Source organism: Lissotriton helveticus, chromosome 1_1, assembly GCF_964261635.1.
Source record: "Lissotriton helveticus chromosome 1_1, aLisHel1.1, whole genome shotgun sequence".
Taxonomy (NCBI): domain Eukaryota; kingdom Metazoa; phylum Chordata; class Amphibia; order Caudata; family Salamandridae; genus Lissotriton; species Lissotriton helveticus.
The window spans coordinates 67,655,856-67,674,141 of record NC_136057.1 but is presented as its reverse complement, the minus strand read 5'-3'; the positions used below and the strand labels follow the sequence as shown (position 1 = coordinate 67,674,141).

The 18,286-nt window shown below is 42.2% G+C and overlaps 1 protein-coding gene across 1 annotated transcript in view; it reads right to left on the bottom strand.

Moving 5' to 3' along the window:
* LOC144758410 (uncharacterized) overlaps positions 1–17,475 on the bottom strand; it is a 113,726-nt gene extending 96,251 nt beyond the window's left edge. The window contains exon 1 of the mRNA XM_078646425.1: positions 15,897–17,475. Within this exon, the coding sequence (XP_078502551.1) occupies positions 15,897–17,475 (1,579 nt within the window). The remainder of the gene's footprint in view (positions 1–15,896) is intronic.
* Between the last annotated feature and the right edge of the window lie 811 nt (positions 17,476–18,286).

Below are 18,286 nucleotides of genomic sequence, written 5' to 3'. Positions count from 1 at the left end.
TTGACTTGACTTGAACACATTTGGTATAATAAAGAGGAACCAGAAAAAAAAATATTTTTGAAAAGTTTGTGCAAATTTGTCAAAAGATTCCAAAATGATTAGCAAAGAAATAATTGCTTTTCAAAAGAAACTCTTATAACCACAAACTATGTGGGAGGGAAAGAAGGAAGAGCAGAAGAGAGAGAGTGAGAGAGAAAGAGAAATAGAAAGGAAGAAAGATTGAAAGAAAGAGAAAGAGAAACAGAGAAACAAAGAAAGAGTGACAGAGAGACAGAAGGAGAGAGAAAGAGAGACAAAGATAGAGAGAAAGAGAGAAGGATAGAAAAAGAGAAACAGAGAGAGACAGAGAGAGAGAGAGAGAGAGAGAGAGAGAGAGAGACACTATGGTTTAAGTGAGTTTCGAATAATTTTTAAAAAGAAATTAAGATGTTAAAAGCAATCCCAATATTAACTTCATTGTGACCTTTGTGTTTTAGATCCAAGACTACCAGACAGCGCTAAAGACATCTTGGGGATATTCAGAAAGCATCCCTGGGAATACATTCCACCCATTCCTTACCATTGGATTTGAGGTTTGTAACTCACATCCGTCCCTCCCGCTGCCCAAACCTTGTTTACTATATTCTTCCACAAACACACTTTCTATAAAAAGGCCTTTAAATCTTGTTTTTATCTGGTCACATTTGCATTGCATTCAAAGACAGAGGTCAAATGTCAAGCTCTCTCTTTGAGAAAGCTTGGTGTTTACTTTTATTCCTATGACTTCAAAATGAGAGAATGTATGTGACAATTCTGCTGAGTATCCATACAAGAGGAGAAGGTGTAAGATTTTTTCCTAGCACACAACAAAAAACAAGCACTGGCAAAAGCCAATTGGTCTTGCCTTGCAAACCTACTGACTTTGCAAATGACTTTTAGCAGTGTCCCACACCATCAGTCGAAAAAGAAATATCCTACTGTATTTTGCCGGGTTGCAAAGATTAACACGTAGTTACTGAGGCCTACCCTTTGAATTTCAATCAAATGTGGTGGATATGATTAATGAAAATAGAATGCCGGGAATGGAGAGTTATTATTGTGCCATCAATAAGCTCCTTAGGTGCTGCACCTAAAAATGCTGATATTAAATTTTTTTCTGAATGCCGGGAAAGGGGACTATTAGTCTGATAAGAAGCCTGAGATGTCCTGATGATTTTCTGCTTCAACATGGCCACCACGCAGGCAGCGTCAAGGGTGCTGGCATTGCTGCGCATGAAGGTAATTTTTCAGCCCTCACACACCTTCTTCATAGCAGGCACCAGGTGTGTGTAGAGGGGATCTCCCCGCACTCAGGTGTGTTATTTATTTAATAATTCAGTGTTTTATATAGCGCAAACATGACCCAACTGGGTATCAGAGGGCTTCACAATTCTATAGTACTGTACTTCTAACATTTGGTTTGATTAGTCCTTTAAACAAACTACCAAGTATATATATTCAATTTTAAGTGGAAAGCATGTCTACTTTACAAATAATACATGTCCTAAACATTACTGGAGATCAACTTGCATTACAAAAGTATGTGTCCTAAATATTACAACAATTGACATTTTAGAAATACATGTACTAAGAATACCTCATATCATTTAGTACAGTGGATTGTACGTAGCAAACAGACTGGTTACAGAATTTATAGCTATTATCCTATACTGCTTTCGGCCGGGAAACTTTGTACAGATGTGGCAGGGTCGCGTCATGATGCTGCTGGCGAGAGCTGCCAGAAGATGCTTCAATGGCACGGCCCTCTGTACATGCCAATGTCCCCTCCACCCCAAGCCGTCCTTCCAGTACCTTAGGTGCCAACTTTACAGTCGACAGTGAAGTTTCTGGTCGGCAGCAGTAGACATGAGCACTTTAGTTGAAACGGCTGCTACCATTATGCGAAGGGGAGGTGGTGAAGGCAAGAAAATGAAGTCATTTGCTTTTATAAATAACAAGCAAGGAGAGGCAAGCAGCGATGAGTGAGACGGTGAGGAACTGGCTCTCTTACTTTGAAGTCAGAGAAAGAACAGGTTTTGTAGTGTAGTTCCTATCTTCCCAATAGGCTCTGCGCATTGGAATAATACCTACAGCAGTAAAGGCCTAGGCCAGACGTTAACTAGGTCTACTACTGTCGATACTAGACTTAAGTTTTGGGTTTGCCAGCGTAGCTCAGAGTTCGCTAGAAACTTTCTCGAATGTTCAGGAAAGAATTAACTCCCCTGATTAGACAAGAAGGGATTTAGTTTCTGACAACCATAGAACATGACAACTTTGCTCTCCCCTAATCAAGAGTGTATCTCCAGAGTCGTGTGAGCACAAGGCAATTATTTTACTCAGTCAGTACGTGCATTCTTAGTCTCATCAGATTGTAGAGAAAAGGAAGAGACGGGCGTGTTCAATAAAAAGGTGTTATATATTGATCAGTCTCTTTTCTCGTACAAGAGAAATGGATCGATATTATTGCAATACTTATAGTTAAGTAAAGTGCATACATTAAAAGCAATAGTATAAAATAATACTGTAAAAACATTGATATGGTTTCTGAGCCATATGATGTTTAAAATGATTAAAATATATTACATACACATATACATTTGACTAAACGTACTCAACTGGTGTTTCTAAATACGCCTACCCCGTGTACCTGACCTAAGTCTAATGCGTGGGCGGGAATAGAAAGTTACAGTTTAAGTTAAGTTTGTTTTTGCCAAGTGAATAACTAAAGAATTCTCTGTGAGGGGTTATTCAGTTCTGTACCTGGAAGTTAGGATGAAATGAGGAATGGTATCTCTTTCTCTGCTCTCGATATTCCAGGCCGCCTGCGAGGGCTGCCCGAAAGCGCCGGTGCTGGGTCTCTCGGCAGGAGATAGCAGCGCGTCTCTCAGCGCGTCAGGAAGGCGGGGCTGCTGCCAGCGGGGTCTGCTCTGCTCTTGGCTTCGGCAAGTATGGCTGCTCCGTCTCGTCACCACGCGTGTGTTTGCATAGGGCAAGATCGGCAATATTTATACCTTAAAGGTGCCGAGATTGACGTAAGGATGGACATAGATACGTCAATAAAGATGTCATACGACTTGCTCGTTAGCACATTCTTTTACTGAAGTTCTCTGTGAAATCAAAACAATGGCCGCACGGATTTTCCAGGTTGTCATAGGTTTGATTTGTTATGAGAACGTCGTATGCCTTATCAGGGGCTGGAGGAATGTCGCTTGTCTAATTAGATCTAAAGCGTTATGACCTAATCAGATAACACGTTCCTGTGCCGTAGTGTGACTGCGTCAGATAACGGTATCTGCATCATGGGGGCTTTTCTTGCCTCGTGGGCTGACTGTTAGTTAACTTGATAGTTAGTTTAACCAGAATAGGGTCAGGAATAGGGGGATCGATTCAGAACCTATAAGAATACATGACACCCACTCCACGCTAACTATGGTCATATTTACTAATCTATGCATAGTATAACATAGTACAACATACTATAGAGTATAGTGTATACCTTACCACCCCAAAATACATAAATGCTTTTTGAAACGTTCAAATATACTGAAAAATTGCAGTCATATGTATCGTATGCACTCAAGCTATGAATTAAATGCCAAAGTAAACACGCATTTGTATACATTATTGCTTATATGGTATATGAGAAATACACATGAAATGGCTCTTAATATGGCTATACAGAAAGAAAGTTCGAGACCATTTCATCACATAATAAAATATTTGTGAACATACCAGCGGACAACTAAAGTTTATAAAGTAGCTAAAAATAGAAATCTTAGTTCTCTAGGAATAGTTTCTTACTTTAAGCAGAAGATAAGTGTCCCGAAATGTTTTGTAAAAATTAATTTGGGGCTGCTAAAAAAATTGCTGTCCGTGAACTGGTGGGAAAAATTGTTCATCTGACTTTATTTTCAAAGTTGAAGGCCGAATTCAGGGAACGCCGTGTGCGAGCTTGCTCAAAAGTCTCTATTTCTGTTCTGGAGAGAACATCATATCATTAAGGCTTTCGAAAAAACTGTCAACAGCTTCATGGGAAAGTTCCACTAAGTTGGAAATAGGTGTAACCATGCATTCGTGCGCATGATTGTCTCCATTGACATTCTGATTCGCATTGCGGACAGAAGGTCGTACCTGATCGATGCTGCTTTCATCTTGAACTTCACTACTCTTCAATCGTAGTGGTGAAGATTCCACGAATGCCGTCATCAGGATTGGCAGCCTTTGAGGGCAGCACAAAGCGTGAACCTTGGTAGGAACTAACAATGTATCTGCATCCACTGGCGCATCCGATTGTAGCGTCAGACAGGTGTCTAACACGCATTCTTCTCCGCATAGCAGACACCTTAATACAGGTAAAACACACCTTTGCCACATTGGTCGAAATGATAGAAACCAAGTCATGTTCAGGTCTCTAAGCCGGGAGAGTCCCAGGATTTTTGATATCCGGTCCCGGTATCCAATGGCTAGGATTGTATCTTCCATTGTCGCGAGAGTTTGATCTGTGACATGGGTTGCCATAACGAAAAATAAGGACTAAAAATAGGATTCCTGCAATTAGTCCCAGGATCAGGGGAAGTCCGCCAAAAATCGAATGGACGAAATCTGGAAAAATACCCAGTATGGCTTTGAATGGTGTTAATGCCATCGAAAATACTGTCTTAAATACCTTTGAGACCCCAGTGGTATCAGAAATATTTAAGATTTCGCTCAGGATTTCCGCGAAATGTACGGGTGAATTAGTTGATAATAATGTATGTATCTCTGCAGTCGTCCTTGCGACTTGTAGATCATACGTTTCTTTTGATGACGTGAGCCTTGTAGGCGTCTGAAGAAGCACTGTTTTCATTCTGCTTAAAGTATCTATTCGAATAGAAGTAATTTTCAAATTGGGCCATGCCCTTGCCTCCCTGTCTGGAAAGGAGCTGGGGAACAAAGAACGTCCACAGCACTTGACCTTCGCAGTCGTAGTTACTAGATAAGGAGTCCCGGGCGTAAGACTACAACATCTGCGGTCTACAATAAGAATGTAACTCCCATTATAGAGTCTTTGAAAGAATGGTTCTATTTCAGTTGCAGGTGCGCCTTGCTGGTGACATGAAAGGTTGTATGAATTCCCTTCACAGGCTCCATGCAAACTAATTCCGTTACACAGAAGCGTGCCGCTTAGTGACATAGCACAATTGTTGCCACTAAGAAACACTTTCTGTCCTTTATTACTGACACATGCATGTGAATAGGGCAGGTTCCAAGTTGTTTTAAGGTACCCCTTTCCCAATTTCTCGTACATGCCAGCCTGTATATATTTTTGGCAGTATTGAAACCTGAAGGTTGAGATTGGAATATTTATGATTCCGTGTATTATCCATTCACTGACAGGTCGTTCTGACATTGTCATTGGTAATCTTTCTAGTTTTTCAATGCTCAAGATTGTATAATCAGCACCCTTTTGCGCCATACCGATTTGTCTATCAGTAAGGTTAAAGATTTGGAATAGTGACGTTGTGTTGATTAAACGCCAAGGCACATAGCCTGAACGAAGATTTTGTAACGTCCAGCCAAGCTGTACAATAGAACGCAATTGTGACTGACCATGTTGTAATAACAGTAAGTCTTGCGATAATATATCGATTGCTGAAGACACAATGCTGTCCAATGAAAAAATTCTGGAGGACAGAGTCATTAACCCATTGTCCACTACAGAAAGTGATTTTTCCAAATTAATACGGTCAATTTCCCGTATTCTCTCTGCTGTTTCAATTTGATTAACCTTCCAGGCCTCATTGTATGCTGCATATACAGAGGCTGCTATGAAACGCTTCTGACGCTGTTTGCGTGGTCCCAAAATGAAATCACGCAAGTCAACACCATCAGTAAGTAAAGTTAGGTGTTGCTTAATTTCAGGCAGTGTGGAAGTTTGTAGCCATTGAAGGCATAATTTGCCACACTGTAGGTTGTTATTATCCCTGCGTGATGTCTTTGGGGATATCTAGGGTCTGGCCTGGTCATTTTGAACCCCTGTGTTTTATTCAGGAATCTGTCTTGACAGTTATTTGTATCTGTGGGCCAGATCAACCATTGTTTCCAATCAGGATGTGTTCTGTTTTGGTTTAATATATGGTTTACGTCTATCTCTTCATCCGTATCAGAGCTATTGCTAAACATTGTTGGCTTTGGAATAGACGGTTTATTTAAATCTTTGATTTTGGCTAGGCCAAGACAGGTGGTTTGTTGAACAGTGTCATTTAAAAATATAATTTGTTCTGGGATCATGCAAGCTCTAAACAAAGCTTCTAAACCCTGTACTTGCCATTCTTTTGTACCCCAAACACTTTTCAAATCAACATTTTTGTCCCAATAATCAAATCCAAAAGTATTCATTTGTTCAAAAAATGAGTCTGAATATAACAATTTTGTGTTGGTTATCATGGTTTTCATCCCTGTCTTGTTTGATAATTTAAAATAAAATGTTTCAGCATTACTTGTGTTAAAACCTGAAAAATATGAATATTTGTCGTAAACGGTTCTTGAGCTCCCTTTTGGAGGTGTTGCACAATGTTCCCATTGATTATAATTTAACACATTTCTAGGTTGTGCAGATCTATGTAAAAAGTGATTACCATAGTGGTTATAGCAATACATACTGTCATAATTTGTAGAACCCTGCAAATAATCATGTTTGGTAAATTTAGCAGACATTACTAAATCAGACATCATGTTATTAATGCTTTCGAAGTCCCAATCATCAGCAAATGAGTTTGGTTTTACAAAGTCACTCAAGGAGATCTTAATTTGGTGTGGATATTTCAGGATCTCGACCGGACCATAAATTTCATAGTCAGTGTTGTCCCAGGCTACCCCACCAGGTATTGGATTGGCTGTGAAGTTGGCTGAAGAAAGTTCTCTTTTCTCGACGTGTGAAGATGTGTGTGGTTTGAGGATCAAGTTGATGTTCTGACTTGCTGTGTCCATTTTAGCATATTTTCCCTCAATGAAGCGTCCCAAAGTTAATACCATGATGAGCCAAAGTATGAGGATAAATGCACCAAAACCCACCCAAAATTCAAACCATGGAGAAATCAGATATGTTTCTTTCAGTTGGTTCAAAAGTTCATTAGCTTTTTCTTTAAAGGTTTTTGATGATGGCTGTGTCTTTGATTCACTGAGGCTTTCAGAGGAATCATCGAAGTTTATGAAGTAGCCGGATGCAGTTCTGTCAATTGTTCCATTTGCTTCAGGATTTTTGTTTCTTGCATTTTCACTTGGTACTTCATTATAGATTGGTGTGTCTCTGCTAAATGTTTTTATTTGGGTTTTCAGAGGTCTTAGTTCTATTGCATTATTGCATAGTCCTTGTTGTTCTTCTGTAGGCGTTTCGAATGTGATGACCCTCTTCGTTAGGACCTCTGTACTGGTAGCAAACCTTGGTGTTCTGCTACTTATTGGGAGTCCACTTGGCCTACTGTTTGTTATCGGCCACATGTTGTGGTTTTACCAGGTCGATGGATACAACTCGGTTCTCCTTTTAACCAGCAAGTGGCGGTAGTACAACTGATCTTGTCCCGTTGACAGACAAGACAGGAACTGCTTTTCTGTAAGAAGGCCCAAATTCCTTCTTTACCGCGATCTTCTCCCTGACTAGATCCCCGACTTTTGGAATCCAGACAGGTCTTGCTGGGACAGGTGGTGATTCTTCAGTGGTTGTTGGCTGTTGTTTCAACTGTATGTTGCTCAGGTCTTTTCTTGTTTTGTTTAAGTCCTGCAAAATAGCCAAACGGTCTTTGACATCAAAGCTTTTTTCTTTAACCACTGAAGTCTGACTGTCGAGGTCAGAGATAATCATTCTAGTTCCAAATAATAATTCGTAGGGACTGAATCCCTTCAGAGAATTTCTTGGCAAGTTATTTAGACTACGTTGGACACTTATTAGATGTTTGACCCACCAAGCTCCCGAACCTAATACCTTTGCCGTTATAGATTGCTTTATGTCACGGTTTTTTCTTTCAACAATTCCGTTCCCCTCAGGGTGAAATGGACAAGAGTACCGCAATTGCACGCCCATGCTGACCATGGCCTCCTTATAAGCCCGAGAGCTAAAAGCAGGACCATTGTCCGAATGCAGCATGCCAATTGCGTATGTGCCGATAAAGACTCGCAAATCTTTTATAACAGTTCTGGCGTCAGCCGTTCGCTGGGGCCACATCCATATGAATCTCGTGCATGAATCCACTGCGACCAAGATATATTTATAGTTACCATCCCTTTGTAAGGGACCGCAGTGGTCTAGATAAACACAGGCTAATGGTTTATCCGAGATTAGAAGGGGCGTCTGCGCTGGACGTCTCACCGTTGATACTTTCATTTTTTTACATATTTCACATTCTAGAACATAGTTCCTTGTTTGTCTTCTCATTTGTGGCCACCAGTATCTCTGTTTTAATAATGATACTGTGGCTGAGACGCCAGCATGGATAGAAGCAAGCCCTTCGTGTGCCGCTATTATTAGTCCTAACCTATGTTCCATGTTTGGAATTGCCCTATCCCCCACTCCAGGTATTCGAGCAAAAGGAACATTGTTTGCATCAGTTATGTATGAGTATTTTACTGGAAAGCCTTTAGGGAGTGGTTCTATTGAATCCTTTTCTGAAGCGCTGACAGCTTGTAATATTTCGCTGTCTATTTTTGTTTTTGACCGGGTGACGGCAGCTACGGAAGCCGTTTGCACAGCTGCCTTCGCGGCCTCATCAGCCAATGAATTCCCTGCAACGTGAACGCCATCACGTTGATGACTCAGCGTATGTATCACGTGAGTCTTTGGTAGTTCTTTTTGTAAAAGAGCTACTTGTTCCCAGAGCATTTTATGCTTGATTGTGCCACCTTTCGCATCCTTGAAACCGTTCTGAAGCCAGATCTGCAAGTATTCATTATAAGACTGAACGCAATAATACGAATCGCACACAATGAGTGTGGGGAATTCTCGATCGGTATTTTCAAGCGCCATCTTGAATGCTAGTAGTTCAGCTCGCTGAGCTGTACAATCTCCTAGGGATTGTGTTTTAGTGAGGGTTGGTTTAAATTTCCCTTCGTGCCAACGACCTTTAACAATCGCGCACGCAGCACTGTAAGCTTGTTTACCCCCTACTGCGGGTTGTGCTGATCCGTCTGTATATATTATACAGCCGTAGTGATCTAGAGGCAGAATTTCGGTTGGCGGAGGACATTCAAATTCATATTGGAGAAATTCTTGTGTTTTTAAGTAAGGATCAAATTCGTACACCACGTCTGTTGCAGCAAGAGAGTTAGCCCATTGTATCCATCTCGGATGGAGTGCTTTAGCATTTGGAATGCTTGCCTTTGTTACCGCCTCTAAGGCTGGTATTGGTGTCACGATTACTATTCGTTTACCTTGTGCCAGGGCTCGTTCTTTTGCTATAGCTGTCTGTGTTGCTGTAAGAATTTTTTCCGTTGGGCTAAATTTCATTTCAGCCTTAGTGTACAAGTGCGATTTGAATGCAATTGGTACCTTTTCTCCCTCATTAGAGGTCAGGTATGTGAATCCGCATCTCCCTGGGATGACTCGAATCACAAGATTGCGTGTGTTATCACGTGTTTCTAATTTTGTTTTAATTAGCATGTCTGTTTGTAAGGATCTCAAAATTTCTGTGTGTGTTTGAGTCCAATTGGATCTTTTAAAGTCTGATTTAATTAGATCATAAAGGGGTTTGACCCTTTCTGCGTAATTTGCAATGTATGTTCTTCCGAAATTTAGGAAGCCTAGAATTGACTGTAGGTTTTTTAGTGTTCTAGGTGCTTGGAGTACGGCACATTTCTCTAGGAAATTGTCAGCCAGGCTTTTGCCTTCACTTGATAATTCATATCCTAAGAATAGGACTGTCAGATGGGCAATTCTGGATTTTTTAAAGTTGAATTTGTAACCCTCTGCTGCGAACCCAAGTATTATGGTGTTTTTGAAGTCCGCATTACATACTGGACTAATTGTCTATGAATTTTTAGTAATTGTTTTAGCTGTATTAACAGCTCTCCTGTAGACATCCCTTCGATGTCTGGGTGTGGTGTGTATCCGGCTAAGACCGGCCACGTTGCTCCTGGTCTACCTAAAGGACCGAGCCTTGTAATGTGATTGTTATGTATTAGGGCGCCATCAAATAAGAGCAAATGCTCTTGGAATTTGAGTGGTACTTCCACCTCCTCGAAAGGAGTGTAAATGTCAGGTGGTACCTCTATTTTGTAATAGTGGAAGTACTTTGTTACAGCATTTGCTGCTGGAAAATGTATCCATGTATAGTATACCTCTGTCTGCCGATATTCGTGTGCCTCAATTACGAATATGACTGTGCCACCTCTAGGTGTCAGTCCATTTTCTATACGTTTTAAGGTTATAGATCTCCTTTTGCTGACCGGAATGAGTATTATATCCGCGTCTGCATCCTGTAGTGCAGTATCTGCTGCTGCTATTTCAGCTGCTAATCTAACTGCCTCTCTTTCTTCATCACTGTCTCCCATTTTACCGACAGGATGGTATTATGTTTGTTTGCAGATCAGGTTTCTTATGGAAACAGAGATTAGATGCACAATATTTTGGAACTGTTTATCCTTCAACGTTGACAAAACCAAGAACCATACATAAGAGTTCCCTCCTGCGAGGTTTTGGAGGATATTACCTTTCACCCACTCCAGACGTCTTTGGAGTATTTGGGAAAAGGGGTCTGAGTGAGAAAGCACGACTGAGTTACTCTAAATGTCTTACGTTAGTTTTATCGCCCTTTCCAAACGCGTTGGGCGCCATGTAGTGTAGTTCCTATCTTCCCAATAGGCTCTGCGCATTGGAATAATACCTACAGCAGTAAAGGCCTAGGCCAGACGTTAACTAGGTCTACTACTGTCGATACTAGACTTAAGTTTTGGGTTTGACAGCGTAGCTCAGAGTTCGCTAGAAACTTTCTCGAATGTTCAGGAAAAAATTAACTCCCCTGATTAGACAAGAAGGGATTTAGTTTCTGACAACCATAGAACATGACAACTTTGCTCTCCCCTAATCAAGAGTGTATCTCCAGAGTCGTGTGAGCACAAGGCAATTATTTTACTCAGTCAGTACGTGCATTCTTAGTCTCATCAGATTGTAGAGAAAAGGAAGAGACGGGCGTGTTCAATAAAAAGGTGTTATTTATTGATCAGTCTCTTTTCTCGTACAAGAGAAATGGATCGATATTATTGCAATACTTATAGTTAAGTAAAGTGCATACATTAAAAGCAATAGTATAAAATAATACTGTAAAAACATTGATATGGTTTCTGAGCCATATGATGTTTAAAATGATTAAAATATATTACATACACATATACATTTGACTAAACGTACTCAACTGGTGTTTCTAAATACGCCTACCCCGTGTACCTGACCTAAGTCTAATGCGTGGGCGGGAATAGAAAGTTACAGTTTAAGTTAAGTTTGTTTTTGCCAAGTGAATAACTAAAGAATTCTCTGTGAGGGGTTATTCAGTTCTGTACCTGGAAGTTAGGATGAAATGAGGAATGGTATCTCTTTCTCTGCTCTCGATATTCCAGGCCGCCTGCGAGGGCTGCCCGAAAGCGCCGGTGCTGGGTCTCTCGGCAGGAGATAGTAGCGCGTCTCTCAGCGCGTCAGGAAGGCGGGGCTGCTGCCAGCGGGGTCTGCTCTGCTCTTGGCTTCGGCAAGTATGGCTGCTCCGTCTCGTCACCACGCGTGTGTTTGCATAGGGCAAGATCGGCAATATTTATACCTTAAAGGTGCCGAGATTGACGTAAGGATGGACATAGATACGTCAATAAAGATGTCATACGACTTGCTCGTTAGCACATTCTTTTACTGAAGTTCTCTGTGAAATCAAAACAATGGCCGCACGGATTTTCCAGGTTGTCATAGGTTTGATTTGTTATGAGAACGTCGTATGCCTTATCAGGGGCTGGAGGAATGTCGCTTGTCTAATTAGATCTCAAGCGTTATGACCTAATCAGATAACACGTTCCTGTGCCGTAGTGTGACTGCGTCAGATAACGGTATCTGCATCATGGGGGCTTTTCTTGCCTCGTGGGCTGACTGTTAGTTAACTTGATAGTTAGTTTAACCAGAATAGGGTCAGGAATAGGGGGATCGATTCAGAACCTATAGGAATACATGACAGTTTTTTAGGGGAAACATCATCTGACATTTGATCTCGGTCTGTGAATGAACAGCAAATGTGACGAGATATGAACAAGAATTACAGCAATTTACAAAAAATCTTGGACTGAGTGACAAAAGTGCGCATATGAAGTGCTCTTAGACAAAGAAAAAAGAAAAAGTGCCTAAAGCAGTTGATAATATGGGACTATTGCAAGGATACAAGTAACGGGACGGTGCTCCGTGGGAGGGAACAATCTACGAAAAGGAGGGACAAGTTTGAAAGACTAGCCATTTTGAAGCAAGGCTGTTTAAAGGAGATTCAAAGAAACAAATAAAAAGCAATGGATGGGCAGTAAGCCCACAAAGTTAAGCGCTGTTGCGGCAATACCTAAAAAAAAGAACTGTGCTGATGTTTCAGAATATATCAGAATTAGTACAAATGAAGCACATTTGTTTTGTATTACTGAAGTGTGGAGAAAAATATTTGAATAAGATTGAAACACATTAATACACTAGGGGCTGACATTTGCGAACATTATCATTTATGTGCAGTAAACCCATATTTCGGTGTAAATGTAATGATCATTTCAATTGAAAATGTGTTGTCTGTAATGGCAGTGCGCTACCACACCAAGTATACTCCACACTACGCCACTCAACTCCACACCACTCCACTCCAATCGATGCCACTCCACTCCAATTCAATCCACCCCACTCCACTCAAAAGTACCCCAAACCATCCCACTCCAATTCACCCCATTCTAATCAATCCATTCCCAATTTACCTACTGCAATCTACCCCACTCTAACTCAGTCTACCCCATTCCACTCCAATCTACCGTAATACACTCAATCTAACCCAATCTACCCGACTCCACCCCAATCTACCGCACTCCACTCAGATTTACCCCACTCTGCTCCAATATACCCCAGTCTACCCCACTCCACTTCAATCTACCCCAACTCTAATCTACTCCAATCTAACTGACTTCACCCCAATATACCTCACTCTACTTCAGTCCAATTTACCCAACTCCATTTCAATTTATCCAACTGCAATCTATTCAACTCATCTACACTCCTACCACAATCTACCCAACTCCAATCTACCATAATCTACTGTACTCCACTGTAATCTACCCCACTCCACCCAATCTATCCCTCTCCATCCAAACCACCCTACTACAATCCACCCAATCTACCCCATTCCACTACACCCTAATCTACCCCACAACACTCCACTCCAATCTATCCAATTCGACTCCACCCCACTCTACCCAAACCTACCTCATTCCAGTCTAATCTAATCCACTCCACCCTACTCCAATCTACCTTACCCCACTCCATCTCAAACTTACCTATCCCAATCTACCCCATCCAATCTACCCCACTCAAATCTACTCCAATCAATTCCACCACACTCTACCCCACCCCAACCCAATCTACCCTACACCACTCAATATAACTCTACTCGAGTCCAATGTACCGCAATCCAAACTACCCCAATATACTGCACTCTAATCTACTCCAATCTATCCCCCTTCTATCTAACCCACCCGACCATGTGCCACTAACCTTTAGCCATGCCAAACAGCAGTCACACTGGTGTACATAATGGCTAAAACTCGGTGCCAAAGTCAATAGCTTTCAGATAGGAGACACCTATTTGTTTTGCCAATGCTTGTTTTCAATGTTTTCCCCCCCATCATATACACACGCAGCAGTTCCCTGCAGCCAACACCAAGCAGGCACAGCTGTTCAACGGGGCCCGGGCACAGCAGGGGATTCCCTAAAGGGCCTGGCTTATGTTTTTTTATTTTTTATTTTTAAGGGTTCCCGGACACTTTCTTGGGGTTCTCAGACCCTTGCAAACTTGTGTATCCTTATTCGACATCGACAGGGTTTCAGACCGAGCAGCAGGTCTCCGAACATCACAAATGTCCACCAGGGTACAAGGCCAATTACTGTGCCTGCTCAGACACCTGCCTAAGGTTTGCGGACCTCAAGGGTCATGATGTGGAATCCAACCTCTGTTCAAAATCAGCAATTTCTTTCTACATTTTAACATTAGGCAGCCCCTGTGCCAGGGAGAGACAGGAAGGCACCACGGCTCTTTATGGCTTCTTTAGTATTTTTACAGGATGCGGGGAACAAGTCTCTTCATCATGTAATGGTTCAAGATATAGCCAGCCAATCAGGGAGCTTCAGGTCCGCAGGCCCAACTTTGGGTTTACGTATCCGAAATGGATGGACGAAAAAGCTCCCTCATCCAATCAGATCCAATATATTTTTACATTTGTGTCCGCGAGTCCAGATGCACGGACCATTCATGGGCTAAAGGTCCCGCTAGCTCTATCTTAAATGACTAGCGGCTTAATTTGAGGACCACAAAAAAACACTGCATGAAACTAGCCATGCCAATCACAAATAGTTTTGTGAAGATTCATTGAACTGTGCCAAAGTTATTATATGTGTATATATATAATTATATTACATGGGATTCTGTAATCCCTGTATAAATGGCAGTCTCTAATTTCTTTATAATCAGGAATTTGTGATGCACGAAAGTCAGTGATTATGAATAAAAGACGTCAGAACTCAGCTTTTATATATTTTTACAGTCGAGTCCTTAGGGCACAATGCCTGCTGCCAGCGCCAGCAGCTGATGTGAAAAGAAGGTCAAGTCACGAAGCATAATTGAAGCAGCTGTTTACAGCAACAAACATAACTTTGCTTTTATTACTTCTGCTGTATGTTACTAGTTTACTATGAGAAGCAGAGGGAATATGTTTATTAGTTTCCTTAGATGAAGGAAGGGTGGAACCTTTCTGCATGTTTCTACACGTCTCGAGCTACTGCAGCTTTTTGTTTTAAATGGACTTTTATTGAACTGTTTCTAACATCTTTTTGCAACAAATATCTAACAGTTTTTATTTTTACTTTTGCACAAGAGGTTTAAGGTTCATTCTTCATGTTTGCAAACATGTTAGCTGCTGCATATGTAGGAGCTACACACCAAGCTTTGTGGGAAAGGCGATGGTGTGACCATGTATTATACGGGATAAAGTACCACCTGGTGCATATAATAAGATTATTGCAAGTGACCTCAGAGTTCCATAACATTTGTGTATCTGTCTATCATGAGGTGGTGTGCACTCCAGGAGAACCCTGCAGTGACAACAACATCCCTGGTCGGCCCTGCTGTTGAGGCCGAATACAGACTAGTATTTTCATATCAGGAACTGGAGACGACTGCGTCTTACCCAATGTAACTGTGCAACTGGAAACACAGTTCCCTCTCCAGACTGCGCATGCCTGCTATTCTCAATGAACGCCACATCACTTGTATCCAACTATTACGTGTGATTCTGGCCAGTAATTCCTCCCATGAATTGCGCTATTTCCAGTTGCTCAACCTGGAATGGGGACGAACAAGGAACGAGAAGAGCTACTGGCCTGTTTGTCTCATGCAGAGTCCCATTACCAGGCCTGTTTCTACACAGGGAGGATGCAGTACTTTGTGGAACCAGAGGAGGAGAATGCAGGGAAACATCTGCACCCTGTGTACTCGTACTCTGGGGGTCTTTATCGCTCAGTGGGTTCCATCCAAACCCTAATCCTCCCCCTCAGAGACTTCTAAAATCTGCCCATACGCATTTTGAAGAGGTTACATGTGTTAGTATGCACTCAGAGAGACCATTTATAGTAAAACACATACCTTGGGTAGCTTCGAACAGCACTAAATGTGATTTTTTATTTCCTCTCGCAATTGAATCTTCATCTGCAGTATCCAGTCCTAGGAATGATGGAGGCACCCACTGACCCCGCTCATCAGGACAGAGCAGTTCTGCCTTGCAGTTCTGATGTTGATGCTGCGATTCAGGGTGCAGTGGTTCGAGTATGTAGTTCTGATCTGAACCCTCTGCATCAGTACAGGGAGGTTCTAGCTTGTACTTTTGATCTGAACCATGTGCATCTGCACAGGTCTGTTCAAGCTCGTCGTTCTGATCTGGTTTCTGTGCTTCAGGAAGCACTGACTCTAGCTCTCGGTTCTGTGCCACAGTGTGCAGTGGTTCTAGCTTGTACTTCTGATCTGAACGGTGTGCATCTGTACAGGCCGGTTCTAGATTGTCATTCGTATCTGGTTCCTGTGCTTCAGGACGCATAGATTCTAGCTCATAGTTCACGTTTGGATCCTGCGCATAAGGAAGTTCCTGCTTCAAGCATAGGTGTTGCTGTAGGCACTGGGTTTGTTGTGACCCCAACTCATCAAAGGACAATAGCCCAGACTCTAAGTGTTCGTCTGATGACTTCCCATCAGGTGACATGGATTGTAGGCACTGGTTCTCCTGGCGATCTTGAAAATCAGAACACATCAATTCTTCCTCCAAGGGATCATCAGGTCCATTCCCATCTGGCAGGGCGGGTTCTATACAGTGGTTTTGCTGTGGTTCGTGTCCATCAGGAATTAGTGGGTGTGGGCAGAGGTTCTGTTGTTGGTCCCAGCTATTATCAGACAATGGAGATGGTTCTTGCTTCAGGGGCTCATCTGGCTCCCACTCTTCTGGGAACGCTAATTGTACGCTCTGGTCTTGCTGTGGTCTCTGCCCATCAACAAATTCTGAGTGAAGACACAGCTTTGCCTCCTGTGATCTGCATGAAGGATCTGTCTGAGGGCACCGGGATAGAGGACAATCCAGCTGTACTCCATTTCTATCTGGAAACCCAGGTTGCAAGCACTGCTCCTGCTGTGGGTGACGTCGATCATGCAACAGCGGCTGTAGACAAAGGCTTGGCTCCTCTGGACGCCCTTTAACATCAGTTGGCGAGGAGAGCGTACACTCCTGCTTTGGTGCATGCCCATCAGAGAACACCGGCTGAAGACACAAGCTCGGTTCCTCTGACCTGTCCAGTTGAGGTGTCACAGGAGACTGGGTAACAGCACAATCTCTAATGCTCGACGGACAGACCATCTCCAAAGACACTGCACCATTATCTAGATAACCTTGATCCTTTTCTATCCAGATTTTCTTAATCAGCCCAGCGACTCTAGAAGGTACGCTCTCCACAGTATTCATCAAGTTATCCAGTTTGGCTTCCAACTCCTCCAGCATGGATAGAAGAATAATGTGGGACACGTTCTCCGAAAGCGGTTCCAGGTCCTGGTCCCTCTGAGCATCATTTCGGATTCTTGAAGTTGAGATGTAATGAAGAGGTAAAGATGGGACTGTGGCTCTTACGGATTCACGTGAACACTGCACTGTCACTTTCTTTTCTGGAGCCCGTCTTCTGCCCATTCTGGTTAATTGATGTGCAAGTCTCAAGTGTCTGCAGAGGAGAGGAAAAAAGAAAAGACAACACGTTATCACACGACAGTTAGGTCAAAATTCTCCTGATCAGAGAAAATTGCGAATTTCTAAAACCTGAAAAAAAATGTATCATCAAAGTTTCACAATACCCGCAACATAGTTCATATATTATGAAAGGCACGGATTTAAAATGTGTTTCCAACATTACGTCTGTTCCTTGGTCTGCTCAAATAGTACACTGTGCAACCAGAAAAAGAGAATACTGTAACAGCCTTGCAGCAATGAAAGTTTTATAATACCCTGGCAGACAAGACTGCGCTATCATCCTCACTTGCACTGTACACTTCTCTTTTGCAGTATTCAGGTCAGTGACGGAAGCACACGCCAACATACCAAACCTCTACAGGATCTACAAAATGGGTGTTATGTCATTGCATATATAGAGAGCATGTTCAACTGGGGGTTTCTTGGAACTGAATAAGAAATACATAAAAGAGGAGAAAACGAACCATAACGGGGAAGAATCTAGTCTGAATAGGCTTGTGGGCTGTCAGATTTCTGGATGAAAGGAACTTGTACCAAAGCTGCGTCCACCTGATCTGATGCTCTATAATTTTGCAATAGCAAGTAAATTCAAGTGAGGAGATCTCTGCTTTTCTACGGGTGTATGCATTTCCACCTGGTTTGCAATGACGTGAGGGGCTAGACATCACAACCCTTTAGGGCTGAGGCAGTGGGATTGATAGTGGATTTGATATTTCAATATAGGTGTGGCGCGTGCCCACCTCTGAAGATGATG